This window comes from Molothrus aeneus, chromosome 1 (assembly GCF_037042795.1).
Source record: "Molothrus aeneus isolate 106 chromosome 1, BPBGC_Maene_1.0, whole genome shotgun sequence".
Taxonomy (NCBI): domain Eukaryota; kingdom Metazoa; phylum Chordata; class Aves; order Passeriformes; family Icteridae; genus Molothrus; species Molothrus aeneus.
The window spans coordinates 82,793,432-82,810,688 of record NC_089646.1 but is presented as its reverse complement, the minus strand read 5'-3'; the positions used below and the strand labels follow the sequence as shown (position 1 = coordinate 82,810,688).

The 17,257-nt window shown below is 53.8% G+C and overlaps 1 protein-coding gene across 3 annotated transcripts; it reads right to left on the bottom strand.

The window, feature by feature from the left end:
• Window positions 1–2,136: 2,136 nt before the first annotated feature.
• LOC136553973 (myosin-6) lies at window positions 2,137–15,283 on the bottom strand. 3 transcript variants are annotated; one of them, XM_066545750.1, is made up of 38 exons: window positions 15,083–15,283; window positions 14,446–14,589; window positions 13,705–13,861; window positions 13,510–13,537; window positions 13,305–13,413; window positions 13,131–13,223; window positions 12,945–13,008; window positions 12,374–12,472; window positions 12,128–12,231; window positions 11,319–11,457; window positions 10,965–11,233; window positions 10,615–10,785; window positions 10,168–10,477; window positions 9,990–10,063; window positions 9,765–9,852; window positions 9,564–9,681; window positions 9,353–9,476; window positions 9,019–9,155; window positions 8,803–8,929; window positions 8,566–8,694; window positions 8,235–8,477; window positions 7,825–8,001; window positions 7,579–7,724; window positions 7,412–7,502; window positions 6,758–7,147; window positions 6,542–6,668; window positions 6,322–6,440; window positions 5,738–5,934; window positions 5,363–5,546; window positions 5,122–5,287; window positions 4,916–5,040; window positions 4,532–4,840; window positions 4,250–4,453; window positions 3,919–4,044; window positions 3,541–3,816; window positions 3,010–3,105; window positions 2,239–2,373; window positions 2,137–2,157 (listed from the first exon to the last, which is right to left on the bottom strand). In XM_066545750.1, exons 1-38 carry the CDS (start codon window positions 15,281–15,283, stop codon window positions 2,137–2,139), a joined length of 5,817 nt encoding a protein of 1,938 aa, XP_066401847.1. The 3 variants fall into 3 exon arrangements, with proteins under 3 accessions (XP_066401847.1, XP_066401856.1, XP_066401864.1); XM_066545759.1 differs by having other exon boundaries at window positions 2,137–2,154; XM_066545767.1 differs by having other exon boundaries at window positions 2,137–2,154; window positions 9,990–10,051.
• Window positions 15,284–17,257: the final 1,974 nt, after the last annotated feature.

The following is a 17,257-nucleotide window of genomic DNA, read 5'->3' as shown; positions in this document are numbered from 1 at the left end:
ACCTTGCCCCTACTGAGAAATTCCATCCCAGCTGAAACAAAGAAAAAATCTATCCTATGTTCCATGGCATTTACCATTCTGTACTATTTCATTTTTGCCTTCTGGCCGGTCCATATACTGAAAGCCTGCTGGTACCCTTTTGGGTCCTTGAAATACCCTGCTTTGAGATTTTCTTTGTGTTCCTGGAGCTGGCAAGCCACCTTATCCACCAATGCTGCTACTTCATCTTTCCATGTCTGGGACCTGGAGAACATGGAAGGATGATGGGATATAGTGGGAGAACGCGGAGGGATGGGGAGACATAAGAAAATAGCGGGGTGATGGAACATGAAGAATATAGTGAGACATAGAGGAGATGGAGGGCCAGAGAGGTGGTGGAATGGGGGGATGATGAGTCATGAAGATGTTGGGATGTGGAGAGAATGGACAGATAGTGGGACATGGAGATTGTGGGATGTGTAGGGACATAGAGGAAATGGAGTGGTAGAGAAAAACATATAGGGATGGTGGGATACGATGAGACAATGGCCCATGGAGGAGATGGAGGGCCAGTGAGAAATGGAAGGTAACAAGTTGGAGGAGACAGGGCTGTTGGGCCAAGGGGTGGTGGAAAGATTGATGGAAAAGCCAGACATCTGAAAGCATTTGGGACAGAAGGACAGTGGAACACAGTGGAAATGGAACATGGTGGGCAGTGGGACAGAGCAGTTGGTGGCTAGGGGAACACTGAGGCCAGAAGCAGCACAAGCTGCAAGCTCAGGAACCAGGAGATCCCTGAAGGGCTCACCCAGGCTCTGTGCTACATGTGGAGGTACCAGATGCTGCCTGTCACCTCCTGGGGACCGTCCCTCCTCAGTCCCATATGTGCCCCCCGGCACATCTCTTCCCACACACAGACATGGATTGGTGTGAGGCAGGTTGAGATACCCCGTGAGGCAGTCTGAGGTCAAGGTATACCCCATGGGTGAAATCATATTGCATTGTGGGGTGGGCTGCAACATCCTGTGGGGTGCCCCAGGTCCACACGGGTTGGCAGTCCACAAAATTTTTAGGGCTGGAAGGAACCTCAGAAGATCATCCAGTCCAACCCCCCTGCCAAGGCAGGGTGACCTAGAGAATTTACACAGGAACATGTCCAGTTGAGTTTTGAATGTCTGCAGACAGGGAGACTCCACAGTCTCCCTGGGCAGCCTGTTCCTGTGCTCTGCCACCCTCAATGTAAAGAAATTCTTCTTCAGGTTGAGGTGGAACTTCTTGTGTTTTAGTTTATGACCATTGCTTCTTGTCCTGTCTCTGAACACCACTGAAAAGTCGAGCACTATCCTCTGGACACCCGCCTTTGACATGCATTGATGAGATCCCCTCTGAGTTTTCTCTAGACTTAGGCCCAGCTCCCTCAGTCTCTTTCCCTGGGGAGATGCTCCAGATCCCAAATCATCTTCCTGGCCTCCTGGACCCTCTCCAGTAGCTCCTTGTCTTTCTTGTGCTGAGTAGCCCAGAACTGGAACCACAGCAGATGTGGCCTCACTATGACTGAATAGTTGAGATAGAGGGGCAGGATCATCTCCTTTGACCCTCTGGTCACACACTTCCCAATGCACTCAGGAGACTATTGGCCCTCCTGGCCCCAAGGACACATTGCCAGCTCATAGTCAGCTTGTTATCCACCAAGACTCCCAGGTCCTTCTCCATAGAGGTGCTCTCTCATCTGATTCAGCAGTGGCCTCATATTTTCTCTAATCTTCCTTTTGCTGCTGATATACCTGTAAAAGCCCTTCTTGTTGTCCATGTTATCCCTTGCCAGATTCAATTCCAAGGTGACTTTGGCCTTCCTCGCTGCATCCCTGAATGCTCTGACAATGCTCCCACGTGTCTTGTCCCTTTTTCCACATCCCATAAATTTTTTCTTCATAAATTTCAGATTTACTAGAAACTTGTATGGGCTCCATCCATATTACAGGTGCCATACAATGGGATAACCACACCCTCCCCACACAAATCCAACCCCACACAAACGGCTGCTGCTCAATGGTTTTTATTGGCTTTCCAAGCTTGGGGGGCTAGCGGGAGTTGGGCACTTGGAAGTCTAAATGGGACAGCTGCAGGTTCAGGTAGGATACTTGGGGATCCGGATCTTCACTCTTCATTGAGTCCCTTCTGAGGGAAGAGAAAAAGGGGATGTTGGGGGGCAGCCATGGGGCAGCCCATGAGGCACCTGTGGGCAGGGGAAAGTCCCACCTTGGCTCCAATGTCGCGGCTTTTGGCCCGCAGCTTGTTGACCTGGGACTCGGCAATGTCAGCACGCTCCTCTGCCTCATCCAGCTCGTGCTGCGCCTTGCGGAACTTGGCCAGGTTGGTGTTGGCCTGTTCCTCCTGAGGGTGCAGGGGCACCAGTGAGGCTCCCACACAGCTCTGTCTGGCCTCCTGCCACCCCCTCTGCTCCCCATAAATCTGACTTTTTTATTGCTCCATCTGGCCCACAATAGAAACACCTGTTGTGTTTCTTCAGACATTCTATTTTTGAACAACCCAACCATCTATTCAATGATCTGTGCATCCATCCATCCATCCATCCATCCATCCATCCATCCATCCATCCATCCATCCATCCATCCATTTAATCTTCCACCCACATAAGCTTCAAGCCAGCCTTCCTTCCTTCCTTCCTTCCTTCCTTCCTTCCTTCCTTCCTTCCTTCCTTCCTTCCTTCCTTCCTTCCTTCCTTCCTTCCGCCACTTCTGCCACTTCCGCCACTTCCGCCACTTCCTTCCGCCACTTCCGCCACTTCCTTCCGCCACTTCCTTCCTTCCCACATCCAACCATCATCTCTCAATCCCATCACCAACCCACCCTCCTCACCCCCTAATACCCCAATACCCCACCCCTTAACCACCTCACCTCAAGGTCTCCTGCTACTCCCCACATCCTCTCTCACATCCTAAACCCACACTGTCCCCTCCAGGGCGGGGAAGGGGGGGGTGATCCCATGGCTGCCTGCCCAGTGCTCACCGCCTCCTCTGCCTGTCTCTTGTAGGCCTTGACCTTCAGCTGGAGCTTGTCCACGAGGTCTTGGAGCCGGATCATATTTTTACGGTCTTCCTCCGTCTGTAGGGTGAGACACACATGGATCAGAACTTGACCCTACCTACGCTTGTAATCACCACCCAAGCTACGAGGGTCAGGAGACAGTTAATGATGTTCTTGGGGATTGGAGCCTCTCTAGGTCTGTGGGTGGCCTCAGCTCTGGGAGCAGGAGGTGGATGTCTTCTTTCCCCTGATGAGGTCAGGGGATGGAACATGGAGAGACTCCATGGATGCTGGGACACTGAGAGATGACCTGGGTGCCTCATGAGCCAGACAATGTTCTGGATCCCACTGCAGTATCAGACATACATGCAGTGGGTAGTCTAGTATCAAATCTAGACAGCCTGTATCTCTCTGGCCAGCAGGTCAGCCATGTTCTAGATCATGTTCAGCATGAGATATGAGGCTCTATGTCCAAGGGGCAGAAATTGACCTCGGCCATCCCAGGAGCCCCACCTGGTAGCTGAGTTCCTTGACACGACGCTCGGACTTGCGGAGACCCTTAATGCTCTCAGCATTGCGCTTCTGCTCAGCCTCCAGCTCATTCTCCAGCTCCCGCACACGAGCCTCCAGCTTCTGCAGCTGCTTCTTGCCCCCTTTGAGGGCCAGCTGCTCGGCCTCATCCAGCCTCATCTGCAGGTCCTTGATGGTCTGCTCCATGTTCTTCTTCATCCGTTCCAGATGGGCACTGGTGTCCTGCTCCTTCTTCAGCTCCTCTGCCATCATGGCCGCCTGCCCAAGGAGAGAAGCAAGCAGGGAAGGAGGACCAAAGCATGCTCTCCTTCACCCTCCAGTGGAAGGTGTCCTAGACATAGGTCCCACCATGGCACTCACATCAGTGATGGCTTTCTTGGCCTTCTCCTCAGCATTCCTGCACTCCTGGATGGCCTCTTCCACCTCTGTCTGCAGCTGGGAGATGTCAGCCTCCATCTTCTTCTTCTGGTTGATGAGGCTGGTGTTCTGGAGTTAGAGGAGAGGATCTCAGGAGGTGTCTCTTGAACTGCTGACCCATCCTTCTTCAGCCACCCAGTACTTAATGCCCCCCCAACTCCCTTCCAACTCTGCAGGCTTAAAGGATCTGGAGATCTTGGTAACTCAACCCATAAGAAGCCCACATGCATTGGATGGAGGTGACCTCTATGCTTGAAAGTGTGTGATGTCTCACCTGTGAGTGGAGAAGCTGGACCCTCTCACTGGCCTCAATCAGCTCCTGCTCAGCCAACTTGCGGGCCCTCTCAGTCTGTTCCACCACTGCCTGCATCTCCTCCAGCTCTGACTGCAGAAGGTTGTTTCTCCTCTCCACGATGGCAATATTCTCCTTCAGGTCCTCATTGGCTCTTACCACATCATCCAGCTGCAGTTGGGTGTCCTGTTGGGATATACAGAATGGACATCAGCCAGCAGCTCAGGGAGCTAGGAAGACCTCCTTATAGGTGGGTAATCCCACCTTGAGGTGAGCCTGGGCTCCTTTCAGGTGGGACTGAGCTTCAGCAGCCACGCGATTGGCATGGCTGAGCTGAATCTCCATCTCATTGAGGTCACCCTCCATCTTCTTCTTCAGCCTCAGGGCCTCATTGCGGCTCCGGGTCTCAGCATCCAGCGAGGTCTGCAGTGAGTCCACCACCCGCAGGTGATTGCGCTTGGCCTGCTCCATCTCCTCATCCTTCTCGGCCAGCTTGCGCTCATAATCTGCCTTGACCTGGTTGAACTCCAGTTGGGCCCTCAGGATCTTTCCCTCCTCATGCTCCAGAGAGGCCTGGTGGAGACAGAGAGAAATTAGAGGGACACAGAGAAGACAACTTGGGACTCATGGAGATGTGATTTGGCTCACCTCAGCCTCCTCTAATGCAGCTTGGAGCTCCAGTTTCTCGGCATCCAGCTGCTTCCGGACCTTCTCCAGTTCGTGGATGGTCTTGTGGCTGCCACCCAGCTGCTCCGTCAGGTCCGAGATCTCCTCTGCCCAGATGATAACCAATCAGACTTGGTGGAAAGTGGTGGAATACAAAAAGATGGGCAGGGGGAGTACCATGGTCTCACCTTGGAGGTTCTTGTTCTCCCGTTTGAATGTCTCCAGGTGCTCAAGTGATTCCTCATAGGCATTCTTCAGCTTGAAGAGCTCAGTGCTGAGGGACCTGGCCTCTTTCTGTGATGCCTCTAACTCCATCTGTGACTCTTCAAACTTCTGCTTCCACTCAGACAAGATCTGAAACAAAGCTAGGTGTCACTCTCTGTCCCTGTGTCTCCCGTCTGCTCCTGTCTCACCACTGTGTCCTCCTACTTTGTCAAAGTTTCTCTGCTTCTTGTCCAACGCAGCTGCTGCTGCATTTGACCGCTCCACATCTGCCATCAGGTCCTCAATCTCATTTTGCAGACGGTGTTTGGTCTTCTCCAGGGAGGAACACTTGGCATTGACCGCCTCCACTGCCTCCTCAGCCTCCTGCAGCCTCTGGGCCAGCTTCTTCCTGTTGTGGGAGAAAACCTAGCTGTGGTGACCAAGTGGGCCAACTCAAACCTTATTTGACCTATTCATTGGCTGAGGCTCTGGATTTCTACCAACTCCAGATCCCTATACCTTCTCCAGATTCTTCTACAATGGAAGGGTGTGCCCTCTTCCCTGCCCCACAGAAGCTCCCTTCATGGGGAGATGACTCACTTGGCCTCCTCCAGTTCCTCAGTGCGCTGGATGGCATCTGTCTCATACTTGGTCCTCCACTGTGCCACCTCAGAGTTGGCCTTGGAGAGTGAGCGCTGGAGCTCAGCCTTGGCCTCTGTCTCCTCCTCATACTGCTCCCTCAGAAGGTCGCAGTCATGCCGGGCTGACTGCAGGGCATGGGCCAGTGCATTCTTGGCCTGGGAGGAAGAGGCAAGGAGTAGGTGAAGTTGACCTATGTGTAGGTCCTCAAACTCAGTAAGCACTGGTATTTCTCAATCAAACCTTCTCTAGATCATTCCACCCAAATTCAGCACATCTAGACACAGAACGATGTAAAGATGGGTACATCTAGGCTGGCCCAGTTTGACTTCCCCATATCCTGTGCCACCCAATCACCCCTAGACCAACCCAGCTGCTTCAGAACTGACCTGCCCAGCCCAACCTCTCAGCTGTTAGACCAATGCAACCCAACTCAACCGCTCTTAGATGCAACCACCCCACTGAACTGGCCTGAACTTTAATTCTACTTGGTGCTACAACCATAAGGGTGAAGGAGACCCTATTAGCCATCCTACAAACCTCACCTTCATCTCCTCCTCCAGCTGCCTCTTCAAATCCTCCATCTGCTGGGTGTATGACTGCTTGCCCCTAGTTAATTGAGAGACAAGGGCCTCCTTTTCCTCCAGCTGGCGGGACAGCTCTCCTGCAGAGGTAGGGCAGGTTTTCAAGGTGTGGCAGGGATTGAAGATATGGGACAAGGGCTGAGGATGTGGAGTGAGGGGTATGGTGGGTCAGGGTTTGCACCATTCTCAGTCTGGAGCTTCGCCCGTTGGGTACTGGTGTCATTGAGGACTCGTTGTGTCTCCTCCAGCTTGGCCCGGTGTTCAGCTGCCTGATCCTCCATGGTGCGAGAGATCTTCTCCATGCCCACCTTGGAGGAGAAAAGTATGGAGGGAAGGAATGAAGAAGGAGAATGATGCCCATGGTGGAGATAAGATGTCCACCTTGGCCTCTTTCTACCTTGGCTTTTATGAGTTGCTCCATGTTGGAGCTGAGGTCATCCAGCTCCAGCTTGAGCTCACTCTTCTCTTTCTCCAGCTTCTGCTTGACGCGCTGTAAGTTGTCGATCTGCTCGCTGAGCTCGGCCACACTGTCGGCGTGCTTCTTGCGCAGTGCAGCAGCCGTGGCCTCATGCTGCAGCGTGGCCTCCTCCAGGTCCCGCCGCATCTTCTGGAACTCTGCCTCCCGCTTCTTGTTGAGCTCAATCTGCACTGAAGTGACACCGCCTGCCTCCTCCAGCCGCTCGCTGATCTCCTCTAGCTCTCGTGACAGGTCTGAGCGCAGCTTCTCCACCTTGGCTCTGCCTGTCCGCTCTGCTTCCAGCTCCTCCTCCAGCTCCTCAATCCGTGCCTGTGCTCCAGGGATGGAGCTGATGTCAGCAGACTTGGCTCCACCTAACTCCTCCACTCAACTCAACCAATTGAGCTGGAGACTTTTCAACCCAACTCACCCCAATAAGCTGAAAACACTTCAGCTCATGCCAGACATCTGAACATTTGTCAGCCAACTGAAAACTCCTAAACTCAGCCTAACCAGATAGAGACTCTTCAGCTCAACCCAACCAGCCAGAAACTCTCCAGGCCAGCCCAAATAAGCAAAGAATAGATCCCTCACCTGCAGCTCTTTCAGCTTCTTCTGGAGCTGCAGAGCCAGAGCCTGCTCATCCTCAATTTTGCTGTTCTGCTGGTTGATCTCAAACTCCTTCCTGAAAATGAAAGCAGTTACCAGTAAGGTCCTGCCCTTGCCCCCAGTTTAGATTGAGGAAAGAGGTCCATTTTTACTTCTTGAGCTTCTCCTCCAGCTGCTGCTTGTCATTCTCCAGGTCCATGATATTCTCCTGGGTTAGCTTCAAGTCACCTTCCAGCTTCCTTTTGGCCCGTTCCAGGTCCATCCGGACCTTCTTCTCCTGTTCCAGGGAGCCTTCAAGCTGTGTGGAAACATGGAAATGGGGAGAACCTCAGTTTTCTGTCATATCTGCCCCAGAAAGCTCCTTAGCACTATTCATGGTAGGACCAGACCACACTCACATCATCCACTTGCTGTTCCATCTTGAGTTTGGCCTTTGTCAGGGTGTTGACTTTGTCTTCCTCTGCCTGCAGGTCATCCAGTGTCTGCTGGTGAGATTCTTGCAGGGCCTTCTTTTCCTTTGTTAGTTTTGCAATGGTTTCATCCAGCCCAGCCATCTCCTCTGTGAGGTTCTTGACCTGAAGGAGGAGAAACACTAGGCCTCCAGCTTGGTACCAGAGGTAGGACAAAGCTGTGTGATATTGCTGTTGTCCTTGGCCAATGAGGCAACTGCAGTGGTAGAGAACCCAAAGGATGTTGAGTCTTCATGTAGCCCAGATCAACTAGCCCTGGATCTCCTCAACCCCACACAACCAGATTGTGTTGATCCAAATCCCCACAACTTAAGGTCAAGGCTTGTCTCCACCCTCACCTTGTTCTCAGTGGCATGTTTCTCCTTCTCCACCTTGGCCAGAGTCAGCTCTAGATCATCAATATCCTTTTTCAGCTCTGAACACTCATCCTCCAGCTTCCTCTTCCTAGCTGTCAGCTCTGCATTCATCTCTTCCTCATCCTCCAGTCTCTCTGTCAGCTCCTTCACCTTGGCCTCCAGCTGGATTTTGTTCTTGATCAGCTGGTCACAGCGCTCCTCAGCATCATTGAGGTTGTCCTGCTCCTGTGTCAGAGTGGTAGAGGAAGTAGGGTGGCCCTGGAGGGCTGCTGGTCACCCCCCCATCATAGTTTTTTGAGGCAGTCTCACTTACGGCCTGCACTTGGAGCTGAAGGTCATTCTTCTCCTGCAGCATGGAGACCATCTTCTCCTCCAGCTCCTTGCGCCGGGTCTCCGACTTCTCCAGGGCCTCCTTCAGCCGCCCAAACTCTTCCTTCATGTTCTAAACAAGAACCCAGGAGACCAGTAGCCACATCCAATCCCCTCCATCCATCAACCCCACCTAACCCATTTTGGATCCCAAGCTGCCCGTCTCATCACCTCCTCCCACCTGCATCTCCTTCTCTGTCTCAGCACTCTTTAACAAGGGCTTGATCTTGAAGTAGAGCTTCATCCAAGGCCAGTTCTTCACCCCCATGAAGGCCCTGATGTTCCACTGGATCACCAGCAGTGAGTCCCTAGAATGGTGACACAGATGCCACTACTCCACCAATCTGGTGACCCACCAGACATCCCTTCTCAAGGAGAAAGACCCTTCCCCTCTCACCGGCGTTCCAGGATCTTTTTGAACTCAATGCGCATGAGCTGCCCTCGGGCCTGAGCCTGGATGCGGGTGATGATGCGGGAGAGGCGCTCATCCCGCATCTCCTCCAGAAGTCCTAGCAGCCCAGCCTTGAAGAAGACCTGATGGATGAAGGAGGCAAGTGAAAGGGTGAATTGGTTGGGAAGAGTTAATGGACAGATAAATGGCTTGATGGGTTGTTGGGGGAATGAAGCAACTGATAGTGGGGTGGATAGAGAGGTAGACACATCAGTGGTAAGACCATGGGGTCACATGACCCCAGGGGTGGTAGGACCATGGAGACACCATGTGCCCTTACCTTGGTGTGTCCAAATTTGTACTGGTTATGGTCAATGTCAATGGATCCCAGGAGCTTTTCAGCACCCTTGCGACTGTCAATGAACTGTCCCTCAGGGATGGCAGCAGGGTTCAGGATGCGGTACCTGGTGACCAGAGAGGACAGGAAAAGCCTGAGGTCGGCCCCAGTTGGGTTGTCCACACCATCCCCACATTTTCTCCTCTGTGCCTACCGCTGTCGGAAGTCCCCATAGAGGATGCGATTGGGGAAGCCCTTGCGGCAGATGCGGATGCCCTCTAGCACTCCATTGCAGCGAAGCTGGTGCATTACCAGGGGATTGTCCATCACACCTGGCAGTGGGTCAAGGGGTGGTCTCAGCCACAAGCCACACCTACCACCCTTTTCCCTGCCCTCAGCCCTGCCCTGTGCTCACCCGGCTCCTTCCGCTCATTGGGGATGATGCAGCGGACAAAGTGAGGGTGGGTGGTCTTAAGGTTGGCCATCAGCTTGTTTAGGTTCTCCTGTTGAGGGAGGGAGGAGAGAAGAAGCTGACTAATGAGAGAGCAAGAGAGGGTCTGTGGGACTGAAGGGGTCTTCCACCGCTCAGGAGATTGTCCTCCCATTGCCCCAAACTGGATCCTCTATATAGGTCACTCACCCGATGCAGTGCTGAGACGGTCTGAAAGGAGGAACCTTTCTTCTTGGCTCCTTTCCCCTTCCCTCCATCACCACCTGGAGAGAAGAGGGAGAGGGTAACAGAGGAAAGAGGCTGACTAGTGGACAGTAGTCTTCTCCATCAACTCATTGCTCCATCACCCCATCATCCATTCACCCACCAGCATCTGCCCCAGCGTAGTTGGAGAAGAGGTTGGCCAAGAGCTTCAGGGCTGATTTCTGGTAGAGCCCCACCACTGTCTCATTGAGGGGGTCCTTGTTCTTCTCCAGCCACCCGATGATATTGTAGTCCACTGTGCCAGCATAATGGACAAGAGAGAAATGGGCCTCTGGCTTCCCCTTGACATTGCGTGGCTTCCCAAAGTTGGCTGACTTGCCCAGGTGATTATCAAAGAGCTTGGCCTTGAAGGTCATGTCTGAGGCTTTGGGAAACATGCACTCTTCCTCCAGGATGGACATGATCCCCATAGGCTAGGAAGAAAAGTGGTGGTGGAGGACACCAAGCACAACCCAGCTGATCAACTTTGGGGCTCTTGGCAGGCTTCAACTGAAAGGGCCCTTCCCCCAAAGTCCTTTCAGCCCTCACAAGACCCTGAGGGAGGTGATACCTTCTCAATGAGGTCAATGCAGGCCTGGAGATCCATGCCAAAGTCAATGAACTCCCACTCAATGCCCTCCTTCTTGTATTCCTCCTGCTCCAGCACGAACATGTGGTGGTTGAAAAACTGCTGCAGCTTCTCATTGGTGAAGTTGATGCAGAGCTGCTCAAAGCTGTTGAACTGGGGAAGAAGAGAGAAGATGAGGTTAACTGGCATTCAACAGAATGTCTGATAGGTGAACCTGAGCCCCAGCTGGGTCAACAGAATGCCCAGTAGTGTCAATGAAGTCAACTCAACACCCAAGAGGCCCCACACAACCCCCAAGAGGACAAACACCCTGCCACCCCCTCAGTCCTCACATCAAAGATCTCAAATCCAGCGATGTCTAGCACACCAATGAAATACTGCCTTGGCTGCTTAGTGTCCAGGGAGTTGTTGATCCTCACCACCATCCAGTTGAACATCTTCTCATATACAGCCTTGGCCAAGGCCCCAATGGAGTAGTACACCTGCTGGACATTCTGCCCCTTGGTGACATACTCATTGCCCACCTTTACCCGGGGGTGACACAACCCCTTGAGAAGATCAGCTGAGTTCAGCCCCATCAAGTAGGCTGACTTGTCAGCATCTGCAGAGCATCAAGAAAAAGACGTGCTGTCAGATTCCACGTAACCTGGTGATCCCAAGACCCATGTCATCCTGTACCCACTCACCTTCAGTACCATCTGGTTCTGCCTGCTCTTCCCGTTGCTTCTGCTTGAACTTCATGTTGCCAAAGTGCATGATGGCGCCCGTCAGCTTGTAGACACCAGCCTTCTCCTCGGCCGTGAAGCCCAGGACATCAAAAGCGCTCTGGGTGATAGGGAGAGGGCCTTGCCACCAGCTGTGGTCATGGCTTTCTGCTGGCCACTATTTGTGTCTCTCTGCCCTTCCAGATCATCAACTCCTCTGTCCATCTGCTGACTCATCCACCCATGGACTTTCCCATTATGGATTCACCCATCCATACATGTGAGGACTCATGTCTCCATGGATCTAGCTGTCCATCCGTACATGGATACATCCATCCATCTATCCGAGGACTACATTCATCCATTTACCTATCCATGGACTCTTCTAACCATTCATCCATCCATAGACTCATCCATTTATGGAGTCATCCATCCATGGACTCATCCATTCACCATTAACTCCATCCATGCATCCATGGACTCATCTATCTGTTTAAGGACTTGTTCACCCATGGACACATCTGTTCACCTAAGTACTCCACCACCTAAGTACTGTTTTTATCTCCATCCAAAGCCTCCTCCACTCCCTGCCTCCTGTCCTACCTCCTATCCCGCACCCCACATCATCCCATTCCACCAACGCACCATCTTCCACCCTTCCTATCTTCCACCTCTCATCCCTATGTTCCTCCTCTCCTCCACCCATCCATTTTCTACAATCTCAACCATCCACGTGGCACTTCACCCTCAATTCATCACGGGGATGTTCACCTGCCCACCCCACCACTTACGTCAGTTGCCAACAGCTCCTCAGAGTCATCGATGGAGGCCACAGTCACCTCTCCTTGGGAGACATAACTGTAGTCATAGGGGTTGTTCGTGATGAGAAGCATCTCTGTTCCGTGGGGCCAGGATAGAGAGAAAAACTGAGCATTTGCACTGGCTAAACAGCCTCAAATCATCCTCAATTGCCCCAGGAAGGAGCGGAGAATTGGAGAAGAGGAAGTAGAAGACTCAAGGCCAAGCATCCTACTCACCCAGCAGCTCTGGCTTCTTGTTGGAAAGGATCTGGTAAAAGATGTGGTAGTTCCTCTCAGCCTTCAGCTGGAAAATGACACGGGACTTCTCCAGGAGGTCTGAGGTGGATATGGAGAGAAGGGGGATAGAGGTTGGGGTGAGGAGATGGATTGAGATATGGAGAGATGGATGGTGGGATGAAGAGATGGAGAAAGAGAGAGGAAAATGGAAGGTCAGATGGATAGAGGGATGAGATGATGGATCCATCAACCATGAAGACAGATGAAGGGATGGACATGGGTGAAGGGGAGGCAGGCAAGGAAAGAGGGAGGTAGACACAAGATGGAGGGACAAAGAATTGGAGATGGAGGGTCAGGTCAGGGGTGGGATAAGGAGATGGAGATGAAGAGGTGACTGGATTGAGGGAAGAAGGGAGGTATGTGTGGATGAATGGAGCTCCTGGGAGGATGGATGAAGTTCATGGGTGGATGGAGGAGTCCATACATGGATGAGTCCTAGGATGGATGAATAAATCCATGGATGGATAATGGACTACAAGACAGCTTCTCACTGAGCTCTTAACCCACTCACAGGTCTCAATGTCAGCTGATGCCAACTTCCCGGTGGCCCCGAAATGGATCCGGATGAACTTTCCCTGGGAAAGCAGCGGCAGGAGGTGGAGGTGGCTGCCTTCACACACCAGATCCCACACCATAGATCCTGTCCCACAAACTGTCCCACAGACCCTTCCTGATACAACCCACCCCCATCACTCACAAATCGGGAGGAGTTGTCATTGCGGAGGGTCTTGGCATTGCCGAAGGCCTCCAAGGCAGGGTTGGCCTGGATGATTTGGTCTTCCAGGGTGCCCTGAATGGGGTGGAACAATGCTGGGTGTGGATACCACTGGGGTACACTCTCTGCCAAGGGTACATGGACTGAGGAACTCACCTTGCTGCTATTGGTCACCTCCTTCTTGCGGTCGCCAATGGCAGCAATGCTGGCGAAGTATTGGATGACCCTCTTGGTGTTGACTGTCTTCCCCGCCCCGGATTCTCCACTGGGGGACCAACAGTGAGATATTGGAAAACATCCTGGTGGGTCCTTCATCCCACCCCACTGCTCTGGGGCAGGGCTGGACAAAGCAGGGCCTTACGTGATGAGGATGGACTGGTTCTCTCGGTCTGCCAAGAAAAAAGAGGAGTCAGGTGGGATGAAGCTGGGAAACATACTTGCGGTCTTGGGGTTGAGGCTGAGGTTCTCCATCCTCCCAGGTGAGAACCAGTTCTAAGTCAGGAGCCATTTATTGGAGGGGGTCTTCTAGTTTGAGGTCCTCACAGGACATCCTTACCTGTCAGCATGTTCTGGTAGGCATTGTCAGAGATGGAGAAGATGTGGGGCGGAGCTTCACTCCGCTTCTTTCCCCGGTAGGCAGCCACCACCTCGGCATTGTAGACGGGCAACCACTTGTAGGGGTTGACAGTCACACAGAAGAGCCCCGAGTAGGTCTGAAGAAAAGGGCAGGCAGGTCAGAGCCAGGAGGTGCCACCCCACCTGGTGGGGACATCCTAGGTCTGGGTGGCCCAAGGGATGTGGTGACGGGATGTCCTGATCTTGGTTGTCTGAAAAGGGGCTGGAGAAGGGACATCTTGGATCTGGGTGGTCCACAACATGCAGAGGGCTGGGACAGAGATGGGACACCTCTTGTCAGGGGCCCAGGGGGTCTGGGGATGGAACATATTATATCCTATCAAGGGAGCTATTGAAGTGACATCTTGGATCTCAGTGGCCACAGGGGTCAGGTGATGCAACATCTCAGGTCTTGGTGGCTGAGGCAGTCTAGAAATGGGATATTTTTGGTCTGGGTGGCCCAAGGGGGCTGGAGAAAGGACCACCAGGTTCTAGGTGTCCCAAAGTCTGTGAAAAAGCCACACCAGGTTTTAGGCGGCCCATAGATATTCTGGAAGCCCCATCTGGTACTAGGTATCCCAAGAGCTTTAGGGAAGGGTCACTAGTTTCCATCCATCCCATAGGCTGTAGGGAAGGCCTGGCCTACTTCCCAGGTGCTCCAGGGGCTTGTGAGAAGGCTCACATAGATCAGCCAAGAGGCATAGCGCTCCTTGAGGTTGTAGAGGACAGCAGGCTCATGGAGGAAGGTCAGCATTGCCATGTCCTCAATCTTGTCAAATTTGGGGGGGTTCTGCTGGTGAATGTCAGCTTCCTTCACGGTCACCGTCTGGAGGGAATGGGAAGATGTGGGGGTGGGGGTTGGGAGATATCCATGGCTTGGGGGGTAGGGGGTGCTCCATTGGTAGGATTTCTTCCATGGGTTGAGAGGGCTCTCCTATGGTTTGGGAGGTACCTCCCATCGGTTGCGAGACTTCAATGGTCAGGGCCCCCACCACTATCAAATGGTTTCTACCTCCTCCATTTGCTTTCCCCCAAACCTTCAACCCCCCTCCCTCCTTTAACCCCTCCCCCATAAATTTCATCCCACTAATCCCTCCCTCCTTGACTCTTCACTCCCCTACTTCCCACCAACTCCTCATCCCCCATGATGCCCAATCCCCTCTTTTTTCCCCCACCAGTTACCCCCTATGCCATCAACCCTTGCCATCCTTATCCCCTCCCTCCATTACCCTCTCATCCTCATTAACCCTTTGCCCCACATGGCCCCTTGCCCCCCTTCCCTCCCCCTCCCCCCCATCCCCCATTCCGCAGTTGCCCACCTCTCCCAGCTCAGTCTGGACGGTGGCCTCCCCTCCTTGCCGCCCCGTCACCCGTCCCCGCACGAACTCCTCCCGGGGGTGGGGGACGAAGCACTCGCTGCGCGGGTCGAAGGGTCTGGTCTGCGCTGCCAGCCGCTCCCGCTCCCCCGGCCGCAGGAACGGCGCTGCCGCCCCCAGCGCTGCCAGCACCGCGTCCGCCATCCTGCCCCGCACAGACACGGACCCTGTATCACCTGGGGGCTGTCAGTCTGTGGCCACAGGGTCCTGCCCCCTGTCCCATGGCCCCACACAGCCCCACTGGCCAGAGCCCATTGCCATGCCAGACCCCTATGGCTGTGGCAGACCCCCAGAACCAGACACAGAGCTTTGCAGCTGTGCACAGCCCCACGCATGGGTCCCGACAGATGTGCAGGGAGCCCTATAGCCCTCTGCACACCCACGTCGTCTGCCCCCAGCACAGACTCCTGCAGTGATTCAGGGACTCCCTGCAGGGACCCCTATAACCATTAAAGGACTCCTAATGGTGATGTACAGGACTTCATAGGTGTGTATGGCCCCATGCACAGAATCCTATAGCCATTCATGACCCCATGTATTGAGCCCTACACAGTGCACGGACTCCCTGTAGCTGTGGGCAGACCCCTGTAGTCATGCAGGGACCCCAATCCCATGCACAGCCCCAAGCACAGACTCCTGTACTGATGCAGGCACCCCCACAACCCTGGAATGATGCATGGCCCCCTGCAGAACAAAGACCCCTATAGCCACACACAGACCCCCATAATGATTCAGGCATCCCTACAGTGATGCACAGAGACCCATAGCAGTGCAGGGACCCCTATAACAACGCAGGGAACCTTAGAATCCTGCACAGCCCTACATGCAGACTCCCACAGCAAAGTATGGATCCCCTATAGTGATGTGCAGACCCTATAGCAACACACACACCCTATAGCAGCATAGCCCCACCACTCCCCCCACCCAAAGCACCCATCCCCATGCTGCCCCACAGCATCACCCTCACCTGGAGTCTGTGGATCTAGCAGGTAAGATGAAGGAAGCTGGAAGAACATGCAGAGGGTGAGTAGGGCTACACCTCTTGCCCCCTATAGACCCTCTTTGCCCTATATACCCCTTTATGCCCCATAGATCACTTTGCCACATAGACCCCATGTGCCCCATAGCCCTGCTTGTGCCACATAGGCACCCTGGGTGCCCCACAGACCATCAGTGTCCCCTAGATTGCTGTGCCTCCATGAATCTCTTTCCCCTACAGTTCCTCTCAGTGTTTCTTATACCTTCTTGCTTCATAACCCCATGTGTACCCCACAGGTCCCCACACCCCAGAGAACCCCTATGTGTCCCATAAGCCCTTTGTCCCCCATATTCCCCCACAGATTCCTGTGTCCCATAGATCCCCATATGTCCCATAACCCTCCTGTGCACCCCATAGCCCCCCATTTCCTCCCCCAGCCCTTCATATCCACATCCCTTATTCCCACTTTGTCCCCCACCCTCTCCCTCTCTGCCCCACGCCGACACCTCTGCCAGCCCCGCAGCCCCAAGGCCTTTATAGACCATCATGGGATGGGGAGGAGCATTCCTGGGGAGGGGGTGGCTGATAAAGGAGGAGGGGGGCACCTCCCCCCGCTTCCCCAGCCACAAGGTGGCATCTCTCCAGTGACTCTGGCATCCAGGACCCACATATTCACCCCACAGAATGATCTATGGGGCAGAGCTCTAGGGGTGAGCAAGGGCTGTCCAGACCTCTTGTAGGGGTGGGATGTGGGGTGGGCTAGGGGGCCTGGATGCCTGGGTCCCTTGTGTAGGAGGTGTCTGTGGAGCCTAGATGTCTGGATCTCTGGTGTGGGGGGCCGGGGGGGCGGAGGGCACTAGGGAGCCCAGGTGCCAGGATCCCTTGTGTGTGTGTGAGTCATCTCTGGGACCAGGGCACTTTGGTGGCGTTTGTGATGATTCTATGGGTCTCAGATGCCTGGCTTTCTTGTGTGCGTGGGATCTGTGGAGCCCAGATGCACCCCTGGGTTCTTTGTGCATGGAGGGGATCTATGGGGCTGGGACTCCGGGGACCTGTGTGGAGGGGGTGCCTATGGGGCCGGGATGCCTGGGTCCCTGGCCAATGTCCTGTCATCCGTGGGGTGGTGACAGCTCTACCCT

What these genes read in the sequence shown, in the direction of transcription:
- LOC136553973 (XM_066545750.1), bottom strand. Translation starts at nt 15,283, where the DNA reads ATGGCGGACGCGGTGCTGGCAGCGCTGGGGGCGGCAGCGCCGTTCCTG. An exon ending in CCGTCTCAGCACTGCATCGG is followed by an intron (nt 9,853 to 9,989) that starts GTGAGTGACCTA and finishes CTCCCTCAACAG; the next exon opens with GAGAACCTAAACAAGCTGAT. An exon ending in AGAGACAGGCAGAGGAGGCG is followed by an intron (nt 2,374 to 3,009) that starts GTGAGCACTGGG and finishes CTGCACCCTCAG; the next exon opens with GAGGAACAGGCCAACACCAA.